This window comes from Orcinus orca, chromosome 8 (genome assembly GCF_937001465.1).
Source record: "Orcinus orca chromosome 8, mOrcOrc1.1, whole genome shotgun sequence".
Lineage (NCBI taxonomy): Eukaryota > Metazoa > Chordata > Mammalia > Artiodactyla > Delphinidae > Orcinus > Orcinus orca.
The window spans coordinates 78199426-78225454 of NC_064566.1; the positions used below are offsets into that span (position 1 = coordinate 78199426).

Consider the following 26029-nt stretch of genomic DNA (forward strand, 5'->3'; position numbering starts at 1 on the left):
GAAAAATTGTTTTGCTAAACTAGAAATAACATAATTTTTTCCTTTTTTGTCTTGAAAGGAGGAGTTTTGCTATTTAAGTTGGAAGCAAACACTGAAATGTTTATAGTTTTAAGATGCCAAAGGTAAAGCCAACATTGATTATATTAAGTTTAAATTATTCTAAACAATTTTATTTGTCTTTAGAAAAGCACATCTGTCAGTTCAGAGACAGGAGACATAGAGAACATTAGCATAGAGACAAAGTGTGTGCAAGTATGGGTTCCAGTCATGGAGTCATGGAGAGAGAGAGAGACAGACAGATTGAGATTATATATGTGCTTCTGTACCAATCAGCTAATAAAAGTAACTCTGGAGTCACCATTTACCCGCTGGTCTAAGCTTTAAGCACATCCATGTAATTTAGGTATGACTGAGAACATGGTTTATTTTAAACAAAAAAGTTGCTAGGGACTCTCTTATCTAATTTTATCATTTGTATCAGCATGAACCTGTCTGTATTCACCATTTCTAGGTTTGTACTGAGGGTAAGCATATAGGTGAATTAGATAGAGTTCAAGCAGACAAGCTTTGTCCAAAGGCTTTACTTTCCCTTATCAGGGCAGAAGAAAGACTTTCTCTCTTATCCTCTCTAATTCTGTCTTGAATTTTCAGAAACATGGATTCAGACACATTGCAAGCCTTCCAGAATGAACTAACCTGCTCCATCTGTATGAACTACTTCATAGACCCCGTCACCATAGACTGTGGGCACAGCTTTTGCCGTCCCTGCCTGTACCTCTGCTGGGAGGAAGACCAGACTCCAAAGAGCTGCCCTGAGTGCAGGGGACTATCAGAGAAGCCAGATTTCCAAACCAATATTGTACTCAAGAGGCTGGCTTCCCTCGCCAGACAGGACACAGCTAAACAAACCAACAGCTTGGAGGCGCAGATCTGCTTGACACACAAAGAAGCCAAAGGACTCTTCTGTGAGGTTGACAAGACCCTGCTCTGTGGCCCCTGCTCTGAGTCCCCAGAGCATGCAGCTCACAGCCACAGTCCAATACAATGGGCTGCTGAGGAATACCGGGTAGGTGATGCTTCTAAAGCAGTTAGGAACCTACAGGCTCCTAGATCAGAGAGAAAGATGAGGATAATAATGAAGTTGATGGGGATGGAGATGGTCGAGGTGGAGATTTTTCAGTGTAGGTCATGTAAGTGTATCATTTTAATGTTGTTGCCCAATTGTCCAAACATGTGGAACTGCTGTATCCTGGGGCATGTGGTAGCACAAGGCACACTGGCTTCTGATGTGAGCTTGACGCATTCTTAGTCAAGTTATATAAAAATCTGAGTCTCAATTTCTTAGGAAATGAGAAATTGCATTTCTCTCATGGAAATGAGAGATTCCATTATCTATAAAGTTTCCCCAATTCTTTCTTTCTTTTTTAAATTTTTAATTAATTGATTTATTTTTGGCTGCATTGGGTCTTTGTGCTGCGTGTGGGCTTTCTCTAGTTGTAGCGAGCGGGGGCTACTCTTTGCTGTGGTGCACAGGCTTCTCATTGCAGTAGCTTTTCTTGTTGTGGAGCATGGGCTCTAGGCACTTAGGCTTCAGTACTTGTGGCACGCGAGCTCAGTAGTTGTGGCTCATGGGGTCTAGAGCATAGGCTCACTAGAGCACACAGGCTTAGTTGCTCTGCAGCATTTGGGATCTTCCAGGACCAGAGCTCAAACCTGTGTCCCCTACACTGGCAGGCAGATTCTTAACTACTGCACCACAAGGGAAGTCCCCCCACCCCAATTCTTCATTATATGTTTCTGTCACTTTGATATTCAACATATTAGAATCAAATTAGATTAATGTGGAAAAATCTGACCACATCATTCAAACTCAAGATTTCTATTTTCTAAACCAGTGGTCCCCATCCTTTTTGGCACCAGCGACCAGTTTCGTAGAAGACAATTTTTCCATGAATGGGGGCAGGGAGAGGTTGGGGGGATGGTTCCGGTGGTAATGCGAGCCATGGGGAGCCATGGGGAGCCATGAGGAGTGGCAGATGAAGCTTCACTTGCTCGCCCCCCTCTCACCTCCTGCTGTGCGGCCCCGTTCCTAACAGGCTGTGGACTGGTAGCGGTCTTCGGCCCAGTGGGTTGGGGACCCCTACTCTAAATGACTGCCTTTGCTCATACATAAGGGGATGGAATTTATGGTATCATCTGTGTCGCTAAAGCTCATGGTTCTTTTGCAGGAGAAACTTCTGAAGAGAATGGACTCTTTAAGGAAAATGACACAAGAAATGCAAAACAGTCTGAATCAAGAAGCTAACAAAACTCAGTTGTTAGAGGTAAGAATTAAAATATTCTATTTGTTTGCATGGAGACAGATATAATCCTGGCTTAGACTTTTAGCAAAATTCAAATTACCAGGTAAAGGATAGTGGTCTTTTCCTTGGAAAGAGTAGTGGTTTCAAATGACCTATCATCAGTAATCACAATTATAACAGACCAATACAAAGTAGTTCAAAGAGTGCTAGTATATGGGAAAACCAAGGCATGAGACGTATTCCTAGGCCACATTTTGAAGATTTGAATAAACCTTCTCAGACATGGAGTATAAGACAACATTGTGCTAAGTGTGTCTGTGAAGGTGAGGAGAGGAATACAGCAGTACCTAGAGGAGAATTAGTGCATATTTTTAAAGATGCACAGTATGGGGTTTACCTAATAAAAGAATATTTAGAAAAATCAGGGAAAGGAACAAGAAAAAACAAGATTTGGGTAAGAGAGGAAATAATTGATGGAGTAAGAACCCTGAAGAATCCTCCTAGGGAGAAAAACTGGAACCCCCTCAGATGGCTTGATTTAAACAGGAAAAAAGGCGAGAAACTTAGAGAAAGGATGGACAGGAAGGACCCTTTGAGGTGTGAGGCAGAAAGTTTGTCAAGAGCTTTCCCGATGACAGTAAGGAAATAATGTTTGACGTTTTCTGTTGAGAATGAGGATGAGTGATTCTTTGAATCCACTATCTCTGCAGAACTATGCGGCCATAAGGAAGGTGATGATCAAAGTTCAGTATCAGAGGATCCACCTGTTTCTCCAGAAGCAGGAGCAACTCCATCTGGAGGCGCTGGAGGAAGAAGCGAAGGAGACTCTCCAGCAACTCAGGGAGAGTGAATTCAGAATGACTCAACAGAAAGAAAGTCTGAAAGAAATGTACAGAGAGCTGACTGAGATGTGCCACAAGCCCGACTTGGAGCTGCTCCAGGTGAGAAGGGAGGTTCCATCCTCAGAGATAGAAGTACTATTCTGGGCACTGTTGCCATGACATTGAAATGTTACCTGCATATACTCTTATCTCAGCTAAGGGATGATGCTCCTTGACTCCCATTAACTTACTTGTCCAATCCCTTATTTCTCATAGCCTGGTAATCTTTGGGAGGTTTTTTTTAATCCTTTCACTAGCTAACATAGGACAAAATTTTTTCAGTGTGATCAGGAGTACTATCCAGACAGATTATCGAAAATCAGCAAAATTCTGTGACCAGGGGAAAGTTAATTTTCTTGGAGTAATTCTCAATACGTTGTCACTCTATTATCCCACACTTACTGAAGACATTGAGGTTTTGCCCATTGTCTAGGTAAAATTTTTAGAACTGGTAGTCAATTTCAATGCACTCTATAATTCGTTTTATATGGTTCCTTGTTTTGCTTTAATTGTCATCATAAATGGTGAGATCTCTCCTTGGGAATAGGACTGAGAAATGACTGACATTGGAAACCTGATGTTGTTGCATCATTACACAGACTCTTGCTGGCCTCCTTCCTTCCTTCCTTAATGTGCCCTGAGGAAGCTCATCATGTTTTAGTTTAAGTTCTGTTATTAAGATAGCCTCTGATTGTTCCTTAGAGGAGAATGAGAAAAACAATACCTTATTGAACAAACAAGAATAGTAAAGAAGATGCAAAAGGACAGAACTCTCATGATTAACGTGATTTTTTTTTTTCATTGCAGGCCTCGGGAAATGTATTGGAAATGTGAGTGTACGCTAATGACTTTTGATTTCTGGAAAAGTTGTTGTCTTTTTGATGAAGTGGTTGGATAGTCATTCCTTGGTGCCACGGTGAATTGTTTTCAGGCCATCCCCAAAATCTAAATCCCGGGATGCACTATCCCTTATAGAAAATGCCATAGTATTTGCAGATAACTTATAAGCATGCTCCCATACACTTTAGTCATTACTAGACTACTTATAACACCTAATAAAATGTAAATTAAATGCTATGTAAATAGTTCCCACGTATGTGGCATTTTCAAGTTTCACTTTTTGGAACTTCCAGGAATTTTTTTTTTTCTGAATATTTTCCATTTAGAACCAGGGAGGAAGAATGTAGGGGAAGGATGGATTTAGAATTTGGGATTGACGTGTACACACTGCTATATTTAAAATAAATAACACACAGTGGTTATCTCAAGCCATAGGGAAGAAGATCAGGATTAAAAATGGTGGTCAGGGCTTCCCTGGTGGCGCAGTGGTTTACAGTCCGCCTGCCGATTCAGGGGACACGGGTTCGTGCCCCGGTCCGGGAAGATCCCACATGCCGCGGAGTGGCTTTGCCCGTGAACCATGGCCGCTGAGCCTGCGCGTCCGGAGCCTGTGCTCTGAGACGGGAGAGGCCACAACAGTGAGAGGCCTGCGTACCGCAAAAAAAAAAAAAAAAAAAAAAAAATGGTGGTCAAGGGAGACTTTAGCTTTACCTATAATGTTCAAACTTTTTGAAAAGAATTTATCTAGGTATTATTCTATAAGTAAAATAAATTTAACAAAAAAATAGATAACAAACAAGGACCTAGTGTAAACTAACTAACTAAATAAATAAAATAAAACAGAAATTACAGATTCAATCCGTGGTTGAATCCATACATGCAGAACCCTCGCACATGGATGACGAACAGTACATCTTTTGATCTATTAACATCGTCTTTTTGGCTATTTTCTGTTTTATTTCAAAAGGATTCTAGAGGCCTTCTGATCCTTGGTCTGAGAAGTTTCCTTTTCATTTGGCTGAATTCAAATATACCTGAAAACTTTCTGACATTCTGGGCTTTGTTCCACCCACTCACCCCATCCTCTCCAGACTCACCACAGTAAAACTTAGGGAAGGGATTTTTCTGAGATATCACAGAGGAAGCACCTACACTAATGAGTTGGAAGGTGAAAATGGCAGGAAAGGGGCAAATTCCCTAATAGGAAGAGGGGCTGTGATTTTGTTCCTAGGAGTAGCACTGAATCAGCCTGTTCCATTACAGCAAGCCCCCTTGTAGGTAGGACCTCAGAGCTAATGGCTTCCTGGTGCCCACTGGAAAGTTAGACCTTCAGGACCAAGGCAGCCAGGCTGGAATTGGATTCCCTTAATGGGCTGATAAGAGCAAACACGTCGGGCTCAGTGAACTCTTCCTTTTAGACACTGAACGTATCCTTGATGACTACTTGCTGACTGCAGTCCCAAAGGCTTTGCCTGAATTTTTTGCTCTCTGTAAAATGCCCAGGATCTTTGCATCACCTGAGTTGGAATAGAGGAAGTGAATGAAGTTCAATAAGTTGAAAACTGGAGTAAAGTCTGAGAAGAATAGGGGAGTTGAAATTTGATGTAATTTATATTTAGAAAAAAGTATGGTAACTTTTTATATTCCCAAGTGTGTAGAATATAATGTATATCCAATTAACCAAAAATAGGAGAATTCTGACAAAATATCCTGGATTAAAAACTGCTTTTTTGTAATGGTCCTGTGATTAGCCTTTGACCTTGAAATGCAACTGATGTCATTTGTTACAGGACTGATTTGATACAGATGCAAAAGCCTCAGCCAGTGAACCCAGAGCTCACTTCCTGGCCTGTCACTGGAATCCTAGACATGCTGAACAGCTTCAGAGGTAAGAGTCAACCTTCAGTGAGCAGGACTACATTTCATTAGAACTTCTTGGGAAGGAGCCTTCGTTTATTGTTATTTTATTTTTTCTGACATGAAGGTAGTACATAACTTCCCAAAGTTGTTACATTTTTCCTGCTTGTATAGTCGTATTACAAAGATCAAGGCTGAACTTTGCAACCTATAGTTTACCGAAAATGCAAAGCTAGAGATATATATTCAGTTACATATGACATAGGCAGAGCAAGAGGAGAGCAACCAGCTTGCTCATGTGGTTATAAAGAGAGAGAATATTTACTTTTGTGAGTAACCATCAATATTGTGTTTATTCAGTTTATTTCACTCTTATAAAGTTAAATATGGCATTGCTAGTTTTTAATTTGTTCTGTATTACCAGCTCATTTATTATGCATTGTACAAAAAGATTTATTTCTAAAATCAGCAAGAATTGACAGAAAAGACTAAAATTAGCTTAGGCAGGATAATTGTAATGCTATTAGATCAATTTCAGAACAACTGAAAGGCAAGGGATATTTGAACATGGTTAGCCAGAACATCCTTTTAGAAGCTTCCAGAACATCCTTTTAGAAGCTTCCAAACTATTCACTGATGGATTTCTATCAAAATTTTGACCTTTGAAAATGTAGTAAGTAGAGACCATAGCCCAATAAATACCCACATGATAGCAAGTGCTATCTACATGCTAGATCATATTAAAGACAAAGGACACAAGAAAAGTTTTCTAAATGAAAGAAAAAGAATAATGATTTTGGTGAGTCCTGAAATAAACTGTCAAGACGTTGACATTAAATCAGACTTCACAGAGTTCATATCTCCCTTTTTTTTTCTTTTTCTGTATGATTTGAAGTCTTTCTGTGTGCTGGTGAGATAGTAATGACTCTTACTCTTCATAGAAGAGCTAGTCTGAACTCCCTTTGCTGTCTTTGCTTTGTATTTCCTTGGAGGAGGGAAAATGAAAAGACTCATTGGGTAGAGAGCCTCTGCCTCTCAGGCTGTGGAAATCTCATTTGCTGACCTGATTTTTGCTCTTTCTGCAGTGGATAATGTTCTGAGTCAGAAAATGACCGTTCACAATGTGAGCCTTTCTGAGGATGGTACAAGTGTGATGTTTGGAGGTGACCATCACGACGTGTCCAGACAGCCCCAGATTGTGGAAGGATTTGTGGCCTGGGGAGCTGTGGCCTTCACCTCTGGGAGGCATTACTGGGAGGTGGATGTGACACACTCCTCGAACTGGATTCTGGGAGTCTGTAAAAATATCTTGACGAGTGATACTGATATCATTATTGATTCTGAAGAAGCATTTTTGCTATTTTCTATGAAGGTGAACAATCATTATACTTTGTCCACAAACTCCCCACCCTTAATTCAGTATGTGCAAAGGCCTTTGGGTAGGATTGGAGTGTTTCTGGATTATGACAATGGAACTGTGAGCTTCTATGATGTTTGCAGAGGTTCCCTCATATATAGTTTCCTTCCTTTCTCCTTCTCCTCCCCTCTGACGCCTTTCCTTTGCCTTAGGTCTCCATGAATAGTCAAGTTCCATGACCATTTAATTGATGAAATTCTTGCCTGAACAAATTGCTTTCCTAAACCTCACGTGAGGCCACAGGATGATATCTGACTATCTCTGAGCACATTGTAATTTAATGGAACATACGACTATATGTTTATAAAATGGCATAACCATGTTGAATGTATAAATTTGTTAATTAAATTTTCTTGTAATAAAAATTTATTATGGAATATTTCATAGAGTATAATCAGTTGCTTTTCTTCTGTCATAAATAATAGTTTTATTAAAATACAAGTTACATACCATAAAGGTTACCCCATTTAAACTATATAATTCAGTGGCTTTTAGTAATATTCAAAAAGTGAAACCATAACTATCTAATTCTAGGACATATCCATCACCCCCAAAATAAACCAATGACCATTAACATTTACTCCCCATTCCCCCTCCCCCTCCCAAGTCACCCCCTAATCCAGTTTTATTCTTCATGGATTTTTCTATTATATGGTTTCAAATAAATTGGATCACACAATGTGTGGCTTTTTATGTCTGTTTACTTTCACTTAATGCTTTCAAGATTCATCTACATTGTAAACAGTGTGCTTTACTTGCGTATCTGAACCAGATTGGGGTGAAAGCATGAGGTAATGTATATATCAGGTTAGTAAACAAAAGGAATGGTGCTTAGTTTTCTCTTCAAAGCTGACCTAGTTGGTAAGAACCAAGTGTTTGACAGACTTTATCATTTCTCTAAATCCTAGTCATTAAGCACATCTCAGCTCAACAACATTTTTCCCAGGAAGTTTTTCGTGACTACACAGACCAGTGTAGTTCCTCTCATTACACACTCTCTGAGCATATACCGTCTCATCATAATGTTCAACAAACCTTCCTCAAATTAGCACTTTTACTACTGGACAGACAATTCTGAGACAGTAGGGACAGTATATTATTTACTACTATATTCCTACTATCCAATGCAGACTTATAATACATAGAAGTATAGGATGAATCAATGAACAAATACATGAATGAAAGAATTAATATAAACAAATATTATTCCAGCATTGATAAAGTTTTCCAAAATGTAGCTAACATAATAGACATAAAATGCTAACTGATAATGTCAACAAAAGAGAGGTAATTGATTTGCAGCTTTACAGCCTAAGAAAATTCCATTAGTTTGAGGTTTAAAATAACTACTGCATAATTTTGTTTTATAGTGTTGATTTTGAGATTTCCCTAAGACGATCAGTACAATCTACTGGAAGATGAAGACCCTACATAAAGTGATATGGAAACAGAAAACGGGACTTCACATGATGGTGACTGTCAGAATTTAAACTGACATATAAAATACTACTGAGCATAAGGTGGTATAATTTCCTTAGCAGGGGGAAGGCCAAAACCAATTTAAATTTGAAGAATAATTCAGATGACAGAAATACAGAATTCTGTAATATAATGTGATACCTAAAAAATATTGTAATTGTTCTATAATGTTCATTATACCCTGGTCATTTGAAAGCAGAAACAGTATGGTTCACTAGAAAGCATTCATTCTCAGGCACATCTCCACAAGAATATATTAAACGATAATTTGTTCAAGTACAATCTATAATATCCAATTCACAAAAACTCAAGAGCTGGATGTATTTTGTTTTCTTTTTACAGAGTACAAGAAGGAGCTTCTTGGTTTGTCTCATTTTTATCTCCAGATCCTTCACTGTATCTTCAGTCCTACAATTCAAAGGAAGTATTCAGTGCACTATGGAGTGAAAGTCCTTTCCTTTTAGCCATTTCTCTTTTCATTTTGATCTTTTTCCTCCATTTTCTTTGATTATATCTCTTATTCTAAGCCTCTTGATTGAATGACTCATTTTTTTGTTAAGTTCCATTTATGGTAAGCCCTGTAAAATTGGGTGGAATGAAGGCTGGAGAGGCAAGGGGAATTTTAAAGAGTACAGATGATGCATCTGAAAACAAAACATAAATTTCAAATTAGAATTTGGGAAGGTTTTCATTTTATTTTTAAGGGTCAATTAAATTATAGAATTGACTTACAACAGATGAGGTGTGATTATCTCATTCATGGCATAGAAGGAAAGTTCCTTTCCTTCCCTTTCTCTGCAGAAACATGGCATCAGTCACACTACAGAACCTCAAGAAATAATTCACCAGCTGAGTCTTGAGTGTGAGGAAGTTGGAGCTCTTGTGGTGGTGCTTGCAGAACTGGGACCTTGTAAGCAGCCCCAAATCCTAGAAATGGTGTTGCCCAATGGCCAACACCATTGGTCCAAAGACGACATTGTGAAGTTCCTGGAAGAAATGGAGAATAATCCCCTGTTCAATCACAGCCATGCATTCAAAACAACTCAGTCACTGATGGACTGGGAAAAAGTAGCTTTTTAAGATATTTCTGGAGAAATGTGTAAACTCCAATGGTTAGAAACATTTTATAACTTGAGAAACTGTTGCACCTTAAAAGAATTAGTCCTGGGGGCTTCCCTGGTGGCGCAGTGGTTGAGAGTCCGCCTGCCGATGCAGGGGACACGGGTTCGTGCCCCGGTCTGGGAAGATTCCACATGCCACGGAGCGGCTGGGCCCGTGAGCCATGGCCGCTGAGCCTGCGCGTCCGGAGCCTGTGCTCCGCAACGGGAGAGGCCACAACAGTGAGAGGCCCGCGTACCGCAAAAAAAAAAAAAAAGAATTAGTCCTGGTAGTTAAGGAACATGTTAAAAATCCTCACAAAAGCAAAACACCCACCCCCCCACACACAGAAGAAACATTCTGATTTACCCAAGAAGCCCGTAACAACTTACCCCCACTTTTTAAAGGAGATGTATCCCTAGTACTCCTCAAAACACCCCAAACTGTGTACCAGGCGAAAGACAAGGAGTTCCCAGAGAACATGAAGCTGAAACATATTCAAGATTTCCAGAAGGAGAAACAGGAGTGTGAGGAGAAAATGGCTCAGTTCAGGGAACACCACTCTGAACTAGTCCAATATTCCAAGAAATCGGATGTCCCCTAAGAAATCTAAATCAAAGGCCAAAAGAAGTTTCAGGAAAATGTGCAAGAAGTGAAGTCTCCCCCAGAAAACTATTTTTCCATGAGGATTAGATTCCGTGGAGAGACTGAAGAACCTCCAAGGACACCTATCAGATGTTCCACCACGATTCACGGTCAAGTCAGGAGTTGCAAGATATGCCCCTGAGGGATCGTATGGTGGAGATCCCGGCAAGGCATCCTGAAGAATCAGAAGGAGAACTATAAGAAACAGGCTGAGGAGGTGCAGAAACAATACAAGGTGGATCTGGATCACGGGATCAAGAGTCTGTTTCCTGAGGAATATGCTGCTATGGGGACTGTAGATCTGCCTGTCTGATCTTGGGTTTCAGGGATCCCTTTATTATCATGTTCTTACATCTAGTATAGGTTGTCTCTCTGTATGCAGCATATATTTTTTACAACTGATGAACCCACAGTGACGCATCATTGTCACCCAAGTCCATAGTTTTCACTATTGGTACATGAAAATATTTTTATTTTAACACATAAAGATCATTGAATTAGATAAATAGTTGGATAGATAGATAGGTAGATAGATGGCTATTGCACATTCTTCAACACATTTTTATGTTTTACTTTATTAAAACAAATATTTATTAAAGCTGATTTTGAGTTTTCATCGGAAAAAACAGGCAGATAAGTAGTGCACAAGGCATTTGGTATTCAAAAAATAATACATTTATTTCCCATAGAGTCCACCATATACAATTTCATACACAGGTATGCTCTGTAAATATATGCTTTTAATCTCTTAAAGTTACTGGAGATTTATCAATTTTATATGCCTTCTAGATGGCTAACATGTTGAATTTATTTGGAAAATCCTTTAGCAGTTTGTGTTATTTGCTTCCTTCCTTGACTTTAAATTTGCAAAATTAGGTCTAAGAATTCATTCTTTTTACCTGAAAATCAGCAGATTTTCCCATAAGTCATTTTTGCCCTCCAGCAGATTTTCCCATAAGTTATTTTTGCCCTCAAGTGCTAGTAAGGCTTATAAGCCAGAATAGATAGTGAGATATCCAGTCAAGTGGGGCTCTTCTTGTGAATTTAACGCATGCATTTTTCTAATTCATTCAGCACCTAATGTTTTCTAAGCCATGCCTTGTTGCATGGTTTACAGAGATAAAAGTTACAATTCTTAACTTTAATATATCATTCTAACATTGAAGAATGACCAGTAAGTGTAATCAGTAATAGAAAGCATTATTTGGTCAAAAAAGTACAAATACTGGAATTGGGCAAATATGGATTAAAATTGTGAATTAGCTATTACAATAAGATGACATTGGTTAAAATAATTAACTCATTGCTTATCTGTTTCCTCATGTATATGTTCATGAAATAAGTATAAGTGAAGATTAAATTTAATGCCTATAACTGGCTCACAGTAGATTCATAGAAAATGTTAGGTTAATCCATTGGAGCTGCTATAAAAAAATATCATAAACTGGACAAACAACAGAAATTTATTTCTCACTATTCTGGAGGCTGGAAGTCTCAGATCAGGGTGCCGAGGTGGTTGGCTGATGGCTTTGTTTCAGGGGCAGACTTCTTGTGTCCTCACTTGGCAGAAGACACTCAGGATCTCTCTGGAGCCTCTTTTATAAGGCACTAGTCCCATTCATGAGGGCTCCACTCTCACGACTTAAACACCTCTCAAAGAGCTCACCTCCTAATACCATCACATCGGGCATTAGGGTTCAATATATGAATTTGGAGGTGACACAGACATTAAGATCATAGCACTTAGCTTCCTTTATTTCATCCATCTACCATACTTATCTTTTACTGAATTCCAACAAGAAACCACTAATACATAATAGATAGCAAAATAAATTACGTTAAAAAATTAAATACACTTAATGAAATTATTCTACAATATATATATATGTCATGATGACCTATAATCTTGCTAGAATGTGGTTCCAACTCTGGCCCAAAGCATCATTCTAGAAATTTTTAAAATAGTCCTGTTGCTATATAGATATATTTACACAAAATAATAGTAGGAGATCCATGGTGCGATGGAAATTGCTAGAAGTGCATTTTTTGAAATGTAAACATTTTCTGAAAGGAAATTATTCCACAATTTGCCCTTGAATAAATAGAGATTAAGTAGGAAAAGGGGTAATGGAAGTGATGTTCAGATAGAGGAAACAGCATGTTCAAAAATTCAAAGTGAAGGAGAGCATGATGCCTTGGAGAACTACTTCCACAATTCCTTTGTCCTAGTTCTCTCTTATATACAACTTATGGAAACTACTAAAAACACTGCGATCCAGGTTGGAGGCACTCTTCATTTTTTTATACAGTGCATTTCTCCAAACTACACTTGTGAATTCTGGCAATATAAAAGAAGTGCAATGTACGTTAGGAATATTTCCAAAACTCTAAATAAAACAGAAGAAAAACTAGGATACAATATCAAAATTCGTGAACCTTTTCTACAACAAAACTGTCTGGAAGTCCCAAAATTTGGACAGATGGAGACAAATCAGGGATATCTAAGATTCATGGGGTATCAGAATCTGTTTAGGAGGAAACAGAAGGAAAGGACAGGATATCTGATAAATTTCAGAACCCCAAAAGTTAGCAATAGGGATTCATTGAAAGCTGGCAGGTCCCTTAAAGAACAACTGATGAACCTGAGTAGGGTGAGTGCGTTCAGGCTGAAATATGTAAGGAATCCACGATAACATGTGAAGGGGCTGGTACCCTCCAGTCCCTACAACTCTCAGACATAACCAACTAAAGCTGCCTTCCAGGACCAGGCTTCATAATGAGAAAAAAGTACTGGGAGTAAAATACATACGAAGCAAGACTTAGGCGGCGGGAGCAAAGAAGGAGAATGTCTCAAGAAAAGAAGTGGGAAGAGAAGCAGAACCAGGAGATGGCAAAAAGTTGAGTTCATATTACTGAACACCTTATGAAAACAACCGAGTCCTCTAGACTTATGAAGTGAAGAAAGCTACCTTGACCTACCTTCACCTTATAAAAGTCCAAGAAGGCTAATTGCATATAAATACCATCAATAGAGCACGTTTTTCACTTCATATTTAGGAAGAATCCAGAGGGAAGAAAATACCTTTCCTAATATAATAGAACTTGGTATGACTGTTCATGAAGTGGCCTTTAGAGAGACAGTTGCCAGAAGAGCCCTGATGCCAGAGCTACATTAAGAGCGCAGCCTTGTGCTCCCATCTTGGGAGAACATGACCCTCAGAGGCCCTCTCTGCTCCTTTGCCCCAGAATCTCGCAGACGCACAGCTTCATCTCCCTGGATCTATCTCTACCACTGTGCCTAGCCACCTCTAGCTGTTCCTGAAGGTCAGTTCTGCAGTGTTTTATGATCTCTCTTTCACACACCTTCTCTAGTTCCTCAAGTTTCCCCCCCTAAGGAGCCATCTGTAAGTCATTTTGTCCTGGCTTAACAATAATGGACTTTTCTAAGAACTCACTACAGAAAACACAACATGATTATACTTTAATACACAACCAAAATACAAAACACCATAGTAAATTGATGGCAATAAAATATGGTATTTGATTTGCATTGCATCACAAATGGTTAACATTCTCACTCATAAATGAGTTCTTAGAAACCAGTAGTGAAGATGTTATATATAGCAAGGGAAATTTAAAAAAAAAAAACAGAAGAAGAAAATTAAACAACACAAGTGACTAGTAAGGATTAAACATATATGAAGATGACCGAACTGAACAAGAATAAAAGCAATTTCTTTGTAATATCATATTACAAAAGATTAAACATGTAATATTTGTACAGTTTTAGGAAAGCTACCCACATAAACACTGGGGGACAAGATTGATAAGGTCCTGTCTATATAGTAGGGGTGTCTATGTTATCTAGTATTAATGAAATTTTGTGCACATCCTTTTGGGTGTATTGATAAACAAATTAATATGCAAGCCATGTTTGGGGGGTCTGTATACTAGCTACAAATTTCCTATGCAGTAAACATGGTTTACATATAAATTGTAAATTTATCCAACTAATTTGTTGAAATAATTCAAATAAATTAGAACTGCTAGGACTAAGAATAAGAGGTTTTTAAGTTGAGGATTAAAAGCAGACTTCCCTGGCGGTCCAGTGGTTAAGACTCTGCACTCCCAATGCAGTGGCCATGGGTTCTATTACTGAGCCCACATGCCACACGGTGCGGCCAAAAATTGAAAAAAAAAAAAAGAGCAGACTTTATAACAGCATTTAATTTTTTTCTGTTTGAAGGCAAGCTACAACATTGTATTTCCGTAATGATTAAAAATTTAAAGATGATGCATTTGAAAAAAGATGAAGTGGATATATAGTTGTTCACAGTGATAAAACTAGAGGTGAATTCTCTCACATTTTGTGTCATGTTTTCATGTATTATCAAGGAATACATTCATATTATGAGATGCATATATCTTTAGGTTCAAAATAATTTGATACAGATGTCAAAAAACACAACTGCTGAATGAAAGAGAAGATGTAGAGAAAATTCCCTTCCATTCCTCTAAGCTCTCTGGTTGGTTAGCAGATGTGTGGTCAATGTGTGGACTGCTTTATGTACAGAATGTCTAGTCAAACAGGTGCCCCATGTGCCCCGGTGTCTTCGCAGACACAGGCCAGAAAAGAACCGTGAGGCTTTTCCCTTAGACGAGCACTTATTTTCCTTCACACACTAAGTGTTCATCCAAGAACAGTGGATGTGCTAGAGCCTAGCACAAGACAAGAATTCAATCTAAAAACTTCTAGAAAGGTAACCAAAATATTTCTAGCTTTAATTGTTCTTCACAAAACTAACGACACTGAAATATTTTCCTCATCGGAAACAACTATCAGTATCAAATTAGTTGTTATGCCTAACATACGGAACTAGTTATCACTTAAAATAGTATTTTATCCTTATTACATCATTATTTATAAGGGCTCTTAGGTCTGAACACTAATTGAATCTGCTTTCAGCATTTTGTTGCAGAGTTTTGGAACCAGTTCCTTTAGAATGTGCACTTAAAATAATATTTTATCCTTAATACGTCATTCTTTATAAGGGCTCTTAGAAAACTCTGACAAGGCCATCATCAAGCTGCTAGCGCATTCTAAAGGAACTGGTTCCAAAACTGCAACAAAGTGCTGAAAGCAGATTCAATTAGTGTTCAGACCTAAGCATGGTTTCTAGTCTTCTCTTAATTTTCCTCTGATCTTCAGGAGCACAGCCAATTACTATGGACTGAAACTTCTGATCCCCCAGCCCAGGAGGCACCTCTGAGGGGCATGCGCTGTACATCGACGCTAGGTGACTCGGCGTTTCCCAAATCATCCAGAAACGTGCTGACCACCTCGCTGATGATCCTGGGGCATGCTTGAGGGGCTCCTGCTGCTGGGGGTTTCTAATTGTTTCCATTGAAACTTCAACGGTCCCATCAAACGCTTTGCAGTCAGACTTAATTCTTCTCTTTCCCCGTCGCCGATCTGCGCGTGCCCTGGCTGTTCTGGATGCTGTGCATCATCTCAGAAGGAAATCTTTCTCCTGCTCAACTGCAGCAGCAGCTTCTCTCAAAGCTTCCACCCTGCGCTCCAGCTGGTCCAGGCTCTCCAGAAGGCGGCTGGAGAGGTCAACCCATGAACGAGGAGCAGCAGAAGCGACCTCGTTGGCCTTGGTGCTGATGCTCGCCTGAGCCATCTCGGCCGCAGGAGGCGCCGCCACCTTGCGGCGCTCGCCTCCCTCTGACGCGCCGCCCGCGGCCCCCGGGCCGGGGCCGGGGAACCAGGTGCCTGTGCATGAGACGCTCGCTGGCCCCGGGCTCGGACGGGCTCCGAGGGGCTCGGACGGCTTCGGACGGGCTCGAATGGTCTCAGAGGGGCGATGGCTGGCGAGAGGAAGCCCAGCGATTTCCCAGTGCGGGCGCGGATGGGAGGCCTCCCGTGGCGCCTGGGCTCACTCTGCCCGGGAACACCGCCTCGCCCAGTTTCATAAATATGATGCAACTTCAGGCCTTTTCCCCTTTCTTAAAAGCAGATGTAGATATTTGTTCTATGAAGCTACATTAGGGGTAATATGTTTTAATATACAGTTGAATTTGTTAAATAATGCGTGTCAGATAATTTTGAATAAAATTAAAACCAAAAACCCAGAAGGATTTTTTTCTTCCTGTGAAAATGGAACTTGATTCTAAAAGATATATAAAAATTCAAAGTGTTGAAAATATTCCAATTAATCTTGAAAAACACATGTTGAAGGACTTGTTCTCAAGATATCAACTTATTTTAAGAACTTGAGTCCTATGGGAGTGTGTATGTTTTCTAGACCAGTGCGTCTCTAAATTAAAGTACATTTAGGTCACCTGCGTGTCTTCTCAAAATGCAAATGCTGATTAAGTATATCTAAAATAAAGCCTAAACTGCTCTCAGGTGATACTGATGCTGCTGATCTTTGATCAAACTTTAAATAAGATTATAGACTAGTGGTTTGCAGCTCTAGCTGCATATTCACCTGGGTAGCTCTTAAGTGCACTAATACGTAGCATCAAACCAATTAAATTAGAATCTCTGGGATTGTGCTCCAATCACTGGCATGTTGAAAACTCCCAAGTGATTCTAATGTGCAGTCAATATGTTGGAAACCTAAGAGATCCAACGTATAGAAGGAAGCAGACATCTGGAGGTTTAAAAACTGTGAGTGGTATCATTGTCTCTAGCCTCCTCTTGAGAACCTCTAACATATTAAAGTTGGGCCAGAGGCTCATACAAAAATGAGCCTGAAAATACCCAATATAGAGGATATTGCCAGGTATTTGTATACAATCTGAGTCATAGAGCATGGGGTCAGTTTCCTCAGACCATTATTAAGAATATATTGTAACAAATAGGGCTTCCCTGGTGGCCCAGTGGTTGAGAGTCCGCCTGCCGATGCAGGGGACACGGGTTCGTGCCCCAGTCTGGGAAGATCCCACATGCCACGGAGCAGCTGGGCCCGTGAGCCATGGCCGCTGAGCCTGCGTGTCTGGAGCCTGTTGCTCCGCAACGGGAGAGGCCACAACAGTGAAAGGCCCACGTACCGCAAAAAAAAAAAAAAAGAATATATTGTAACAAATAAATGGAAAGGTTTCCTGTGTTCATAGGTTAGAAGAATTAATACTGTTTAAATGGCAATACTACAGAAAGCCATCTGTAGATTCAATGCAATCTCTATGAAGAGTCCAATAGCATTTTTTTTACATAAGAAGAAAAAACAATCACAAAATTTATATGACACCACAAAAGACCCTGAAAGAAGACCAGTGACTCTCTTAACCACTGGCCATTTACCAATGCCTTCATCTGTAGGCATATGGACGCACTACACCAGCGCTGGGAGAGCACAGTACCACAGGCCTCGCTTGGGGATTGCCTGCTTCTTTGTGATGCTGGTGATCTCTGCTGATGTGGTTGTTTCCTGGTCTCTGTGCACTTGGTCTGCATGTGTTTCCTTAGTGTTGTCTTCCCTTGAAGGGAGGCAAGCTTCAAAAGCTAGATCAAGTAGGTTTAGCTGCCACTCTAACGAGTCTGAATTTTGTTTTTAAGTTTAATGAGAAAGCTTTGAAGGATTTTTAATAATAACATGATCTGATTGCTACTTTATGAAGAAAACTACTGAGTCAATGATTACGGGTATGGGAGCAACAGTGGAGGAAGAGCCCCGCTAGGGATCTGTTGCAGAAGTCTAGACAGATGAGAGAGGACTGTGGCTAGGATTAGATGAATACTGGTGGAGCAGCTGGATTCATGACGTATATTGATTGCAGAGCCAATAGAACTTACTGATGGATTGTATGCAAGGTGTGAAAGAAAAGGAAGAGTGAAGGGCCAGAGGTGCACCAAAAATCTACAAGACAGCTGTGAAAAACATTGCAGAAGGTGGGAGAATATCTTGGTGTTCACCTGGGGACGGTAATGAGAATAAGAAGCAGATGATATAATCAGAGGGTAGTAACTTCAAAAGAGAACAACCAGTGAATTGATGATGTCAGAGCAAAGGTCCATCGTTCCTCTCTGACCCCATGAGTCCCTACAGGACTTATTTCTACTTTCCCATGAAGTGGAATTTTTTCTGCTTTTAGGGGAAAGGGTATCATCAAGTAAAAATATGTGTCAGGTAAGATAGAATAGAGAAAGTGCTGTTAGAAGGAAGATCAAAAATCTAGAGAGATTTTAAGAATGCCCTTGTGGTCCAGTGGTTAGGACTCTGTGCTTTCACTGCAGAGGGCCGGGGTTCAACCCCTGGTGGAGGAAGTAATATCCTGCAAGCTGTGCAACACGGCCAAAAAATAAATAAATAAATCAAGAGCGATTTATTCATAATCTAATGGTACTGAAGGTACACAGGGACTGAGGATGTAAATGAAGAATGAGTGTTGGAAGAAAAACCATGAGGGGGTCCCCTAATCCTAGTAGTATTATGTAAAAGCTATCGTGGAAAATAGGCTGAAGGTACATGTTAATTATAATACTGAATAGGGAAACATGGTTTAAAGGCCAAATAATATAATTTACCATTCTGCCTGGAATGTTAGCATCATGGTACACACAGCTGGTATTGATAGGAGGACATGGGTTGCAGCCCTCTTTCTGTTTTACACTTTAACTTGGTGGGTCTTTTCTAATTTCTACATTTACTGTTGAGTAGAGTAATTGTGACTTCAGGAGGAAATCATCCAGTCATGGTTTTCTGCCTTTCTTTTAAACTTTCTTCTCACTTACTTTTATCAGTCTTTTATACTTTTCACACTACACTCCTGTCTCACTTCTCACCTGTTATATGCTATGGTTTATTGTACAATATACTAACATTCTAACATCTTAAGTTTCAAACTAACTTTGGGCAGTTTTTAGACATAGGATTTTAATACTCAACTAGAAGTAACACTTGTCATGAATCTCAGCCATCATGACATCAACTTTTCACTTTTTTGGAAACAGAATGTTGCTATCTGGATGACCAGATCATCCTGTCACCTTGTGACATTATTAATGGCATCATGTTTATATCTGTACAGTGAGCATCTAGGTGATTCCTCATTTATGAGAGATAAGGTAACATCTTCAGCCAAAACATGAAATTTGACACTAAACATTATTTCTTCTCTATTGAATCTTAATTATTGGTATGTTTATTAAGAAATTTACATATACTGCTTTGTTAGTACATATGTGGTACTTTGTTTTCAAACCTTGCTGTGACCCATTTGAAGGGATTTGGACTTTGAAGTTACAAGATTGCCTCTTCTAGGATGTTAGAAGGGGTGAGGGAAGATTATATAGGAACAATTTAATTTTATGAATGGAGAAGATAATGAGTTCTGTCTTGCTAGAGGCTCTGAATAATGTGCAGATCAAATGTGTTAATAGTTCTACTGAGAGACTGATTTTCCAGTACTAAAAGTCTCTTATATATTTTTTAGCTTTGAAGGAAAGACTGCAAGGGGTTGGCATAAATCAACAATGTTGCTTTGTTAAGTGTGCTTTGTAAGATACAAATATCCTCTAAGATGCTAATAATTAGACAGCAGCCTTCTGCTTTAAGCTTAATTAAGAAGAACAGATATTGAATTTGTATCCATATATTTTTTTAAAAACTCCAAAGACTTGCTAAACCAGCTAACTGGACTTTTTACAATGGATTGGCAAGATCCAGATTGCAGATGCCACCTATTAAGGCAGCGACATGCTTCACATTTAAGGTAATACTGCTCCTTTTTAGAACTTCTTACATTTAATTACATATTCAATATTTGCCTTCTTATTGTATTGTAGGCTTCCTAAAGGCAAGGGTCATATCATCAGAATTTTTCACGATGTCTGGAATGCTATAGCCACTCAATAAATACTGAAAAAATGAATAATCTAATTTTAATTTGGGAAGATTAATCAGGTTGGGAAGCTGTGCTAATGAATAAAATGATTTTTCTATTAGTCAACATTTACTAGCTATAAAAATTGAGATAAGAGTAAGAAAAAACAAATTTCACAAATAACTTAGTCCTTCTTTTAAAGCATGAGAAAATCAAACAATTTATTAACATGTATACATGAGAGAGACCCAGAAAACTAAGTAACTCCCAAAAATGGCTAAAACTCTCAGGGTTTGGGACTTCAAAGGGGAGGAAGGCATTTCACATGGAAATGGAAAAGCAAATGTTTGGTTAAAAAAAAAAAAAGTTTGCTGGGCCAGGTAGAGACAATGGAACACTGAGAGGAATTTTAACAGACTATTCCTGGTTCTTCCCTGTCTACCACACCTGGTTCATCCTATAGTTATCAATGGTGATAGCTCCATTCCTGCCACTGGTCCTCTATCTACATTCTTTTCGGCAGTTAGGGGGAAGGTAAAAGTTTATTCCTGAGTCTTTGAGGCCTTGGCTGTTTTCATCTAGAAATAGTACACATACCAAAGAGACATTTTGGGGTGGCAAATTTTGCTCTCCTACAGTCCTGACTTTGAAATTTCTTTTAAGAAGTTTCACATTCCAGAAATTGAGTCAATAGATTGCTTCATCTCACTGAGCCAATTTCTTAGTTCTGACAGTAGGTCATGTCAGTTACTCATTTCAGGAGGCAGTGATGCAAGTGGGCCCTCAAAGTTAGGCCTATAGGGTGCGAGCAGTCAGGTATTTAATAAGATGCATTTCTGTGGAGACAAAAGTAAAACAAAGTTTAATGACTGGAACAAATATAAACTCAGCAACTGAGTCCTGAGAGTTTCCATTTGAGAAGATTTCTAGATTTGAAGTTTGAAGTATCTTTTGCAGTTAGAAATGTCTCTGATGATGTCATTAGGTATTCAGGTAAAGTTTCTGAGTGGCTTACAAAGCAACAGGTACAGAGACTGCCTAAGCATGGGCTATTGTGGTGGTCTCTCTTACATTTATATCAAGCTGTTCAGCTTCAGATAGCAGGGCTTCAGGGAAAGGGCAGCTTTAGTTCTCAATGATTCCAAGTCAAAAGTGGGAGAAAAACTGGAAATGTTAGTTTGAAGAATTGTAGTCAAATATTTGAAGAAACTAGAAGAATTCAGGATCCATTTTGGTTTTCAGGTGGACAACCAAAATCTCAAGGATGATTAATAGAACTAGAATCTAATATTAATAACAGTGTATTATAGTTTCTACTGAAAGAGAATTTTTTCCTCTCTATAGTCACCCTCATTTTTATCAAAGAAAGCCAAATTAAAATTAATTTGTTTGCAAAATAAGATGAGTTACATGAAATTTGGCCTGAATATTTACATAAGTCTGGCAAGGATAGCAATTGAACACATAGGCTCTTTTTTTTTTTTTTTTTCACATAGGCTCTTTTAAATCCTCTTTGCTGAAACTTTTCATAAGGAATCTCCAGACTGAATTTTTAATAGCCTCTTGAAGTCAGCCAGCCAAGCCAAGAACTTACCATCAGACTCACCTGTAATACCTATAGATTTGGGTTAATTCTCTTCTTGAGGTCCCCCAAATATCCTGAGGTTCTTATATCTGCCAGGAAGTGACCTTACTTTCTCACCTGGTAAGGCTTCTGGGAATTTTGCAAGCAAGGTACCAGGCTGATTTTCCAAGGGGCTTTATGTCTCCATAAAGTCAATCTTAGTTCCTTAAAACTATCTGGTCATGTCTGATTGGATGCATATTCTAAAATGTGACATTCTAATCAAAGCCTTGTAATATAATTAATTTTTCCAATTGTGCCCTCTTAAAAGGAGAACAGATTATTAGTGGATTTATGTAAGTAACTATTGCCATAAAAACACAAATACTCACTAAGAGTTTTCAAATTCTGGAGGGATCGGGGGGGATAACAAATATAAATGTTTCAATTCTGCTTACAAAGGTATAATTTACCAAATTGCTATATTTCATTACATAAGAGGAAATGTTTCCTCATATATGAAAATGAAAGATTAAAAAGTCAGTAATATTTCAAACAAAAAGTCATAAAAATTATAGTCATATTCATCAGTTCATTCAATCATGAATGTGATTGGTTCTTGCTGAGCTTAATCTTTTGTTAGCAGTTTTAGGAAGCCATTAGATTTTTAGAGTTCTGTACTTTGTTACCCAATTCAGTAGTATAGTCTGACAGTTATTAGAAACCTGTATTTCTTCTATTGTACATTACTTCTACAGAAGTGCTAAGGGAAAAACCATCAAATACATCTATCAACAATTACAGTGCAAGAAAAAGAAATTAGATCCTTCCGGCAACTTGATAGGAACAAAGAAAAGTGTCTTTACTAAGATTATCAGGGCTTCAGACAATGCAGCGAAGATTGGGGGTATAACCAGACATGTACTATCCTGTTCATATTCCACTCAGCAGCCATCTTTGCTCTGACTGCAAACTGCTTTTGGTTGGATAGGAGGAATCCCTTCAGGAATTGCTAAAGATTTCCTCCAGGGTAAAATGGATGGATGGAGTCATCCTATTTAAGAGGACCACCATTTGTAAACCTTTAAATCACTTTCAGAAAGAAATACTGGGGGAAATGTGATAGGAGGGGGGAGGGCAGGGAAGATGACATTTGTTGAAAACCTACCATCAAGTTATGTTGCAAGGCATTTTCAGTGGTTAATTGTATCAATTTGAACCTATAACATTGTAGTGAGGTAGGCAAAAACCCCAATCACAGAGGAAGAAACTTGAGAATTACAGAAATTTGGAGACTTGTTCAGGTAAGGGAGAACCAAAGAACACAATCCCATCAGTTTCGATGTTATATGTTGTTGAGAAACTAACGTGTTATCAGGGAGCAGCCAGGACCAGAAATGTTTCCCAAATGTGCCAAGTTAGAAATTAGAATCCGACAGCAGAGTGATCAACAGTGAAGGAAAAGCAGTAGTTAAATGCACTTGGCTGCCAACATTCAGCAGCTCCTGGAAAGAGGCTGGTAAGTAGAGTTCTTCAGGGAACAAGCAGGGACATTTTCAGTAGTCCCCCGGAACACAGACTTGTCCAGGGTCAACAGAATGGACGTTGTCTACCAACAAGCAGAATGTCTCCTCTCCCTGCACGGCTTCCTCTCTCCCATCGAAGTCCCCGGGTGCTCCAGGGGCCAGGAGTTTGCTGCCAGTTTCCATTCGCCTCTGGACCCACCTGTGGGGCGGAGGCGGGGCTTTGCGGAAGGCTGCAGCGGGTGAGGTTGGCAGCAACCTGGCCGTTCTTTGGATCCCCTGGGCGCGCCCTAGTTCGCCAGCATTCCCGAGGCTCGCTCGGCCAGCAGGCTCTTCTCTCTCAGTCCTGCGGAAGCCATGGCCAAGTCCAGGGTCTTCCGTAGCTTTGGATGTGCTTGGCTACAGCGCTGGCATATTTCCTGGGTGGACTTATGCTGGGTATGTATACCGACCCCTTCCCCGGATCCCAGATCTTCCGCTCCTCCCTGCAGCCTCCAACGCGAAAAGCGGGAGAGTTTGGGGCTGGAGGGCTGTGCTGTGCTGTGGGCGCCGGGCCGACTGAGCTCCTGGACCTGGCGAGCTCCGCTAATTTCAGCAGAACTGGAAACCGGATGGAATGCATTTCGGCCTTCCTAATACAGTGTGACTGAAATTCAAATTTATTAAATGCTCACAGAGTTCAGGGTACTGTGAAGGGCTGTTAGAAAGACAATTTAGAAAAAGATGATTTCACTTACAAGCACCATTAAGGTGTCAAAACTTGCAACGAATATGGGCAGTGCTGCAAAAACTGCTCTTCCCTCGTCATTGATTAAACAAATGTCTGTGGAAGTCTCCCTGTGTGTCAGGCACTGTGCTATGAACTAAACCCCCAGGGCAGAACAAGAAAGATAGAGGCCGTACCTTGATACATAACAGGTGGGAAAATGAAAAGACTATCCCTCATCTAAAACTCGTTTAACCAACTCAAAATTATATATCAGAATTTGAAGATTTTCTGCATTTATAGGGATTTTTTTTGTTGTTATGCTCACCATGATCTATTTCTTGGATAAAGGCTTTTTTTTTTTTTTTTTGGCTTCTAGTTTTTATAAAAGTCAAAAGCAATTATGTGTGTGTGTAGTATGCATATGTGTATGTATCCTCCACCTACCACCCATCCCATCTCAGGCTGGCTTAGGAAGCCTCTCAAAGAAACAGCCACTTCAATGGACACTCACCAAAATGTAAGGTGGAAACTGGTATCTGAGATGAAAGCTGAAAACATTAAGTCATTTCTTCAGTAAATTTGTTTTGCACATTTGATCCACAAAATAAAGTGTTTAAAATATTGCAGGGTGAAAATGGGCATAGAGGGAACCTACCTCAATATAATAAAGGCCATATATGACAAACCCACAGCAAACATTATTCTCAATGGTGAAAAACTGAAAGCATTTCCTCTAAGATCAGGAACAAGAAAAGGGTGTCCACTTTCACTACTATTATTCAACATAGTCTTAGAAGTCCTAGCCACATCAATCAGAGAAGAAAAAGAAATAAAAGTTATCCAAACTGGAAAAGAAGTAAAACTGTCACTGTTTGTAGATGACATGATAATATATATAGAAAATCCTAAAGATGCCACCAGAAGCCTACTAGAGCTAATCAATGAATTTAGTAAGGTCGCAGAATACAAAATTAATACACAGAAATCTCTTGCATTCCTATACATTAATGATGAAAAATCTGAAAGAGAAATTAAGGAAACACTTCCATTTACCATTACAGCAAAAAGAATAAAATACCTGGGAATAAACCTACTTAAGGAGGCAAAAGACATGTACTCAGAAAACTATAAAACACTGATGAAAAAAATCAAAGATGATACAAACAGATGGAGAGATATAACATGTTCTTGGATTGCAGAATCAGTATTGTGAAAATGACCATCCTACCTAAAACAATCTACAAATTCAGTACAATCCCTATCAAATTACCACTAGCATTTTTCACAGAATTAGAACAAAAAATTTTACATTTTGTATGGAAACACAAAAGACCCTGAATAGCCAAAGCAATCTTGAGAAAGAAGCACAGAGCTGGAGGAATCAGGGTCCCTGTCTTCAAATGATACTACATTTAATCAGGATAGTATGGTTACTGGCACAAAAACAGAAATATAGATCAATGGTGCAAGATAGAAAGCCCAGAGACAAATCGATGAACCTATGGCCACCTAATCTATGACAAAGGAGGCAAGAATATACAATGGAGAAAAGAGAGTCTCTTCAATAAGTGGTGGTGGGAAAACTGGACAGCTACATGTAAATCTACAAACAACAAATGCTGGAGAGGGTGTGGAGAAACGGGAACCCTGTTGCACTGTTGGTGGGAATGTAAATTGATACAGCCACCATGGAGAACAGTATTGAGGTTCCTTAAAGAACGAAAAATAGAATTACCATATGATCCAGCAATCCCACTACTGGGCATATACCCAGAGAAAACCATAATTCAAAAAGACACATGCACCCCAATGTTCATTGCAGCACTATTTACAATAGCCAGGTCATGGAAGCAACCTAAATGCCCATCGACAGACAAATGGA

The 26029-nt window shown here is 39.3% G+C and overlaps 1 protein-coding gene and 1 pseudogene across 1 annotated transcript; one reads left to right on the forward strand and one right to left on the reverse strand.

The window, feature by feature from the left end:
* The first annotated feature begins 475 nt into the window (after positions 1-475).
* LOC101279455 (tripartite motif-containing protein 64-like) lies at positions 476-7659 on the forward strand. The gene is made up of 5 exons (XM_004286491.3): positions 476-1066; positions 2229-2324; positions 3014-3264; positions 5812-5912; positions 6967-7659. Exons 1-5 carry the CDS (start codon positions 656-658, stop codon positions 7458-7460), a joined length of 1353 nt encoding a protein of 450 aa, XP_004286539.2. The 5' UTR covers positions 476-655; the 3' UTR covers positions 7461-7659.
* A 7807-nt stretch (positions 7660-15466) lies between these two features.
* On the reverse strand, positions 15467-16204 carry LOC125965265 (BAG family molecular chaperone regulator 2-like; annotated as a pseudogene).
* Between the last annotated feature and the right edge of the window lie 9825 nt (positions 16205-26029).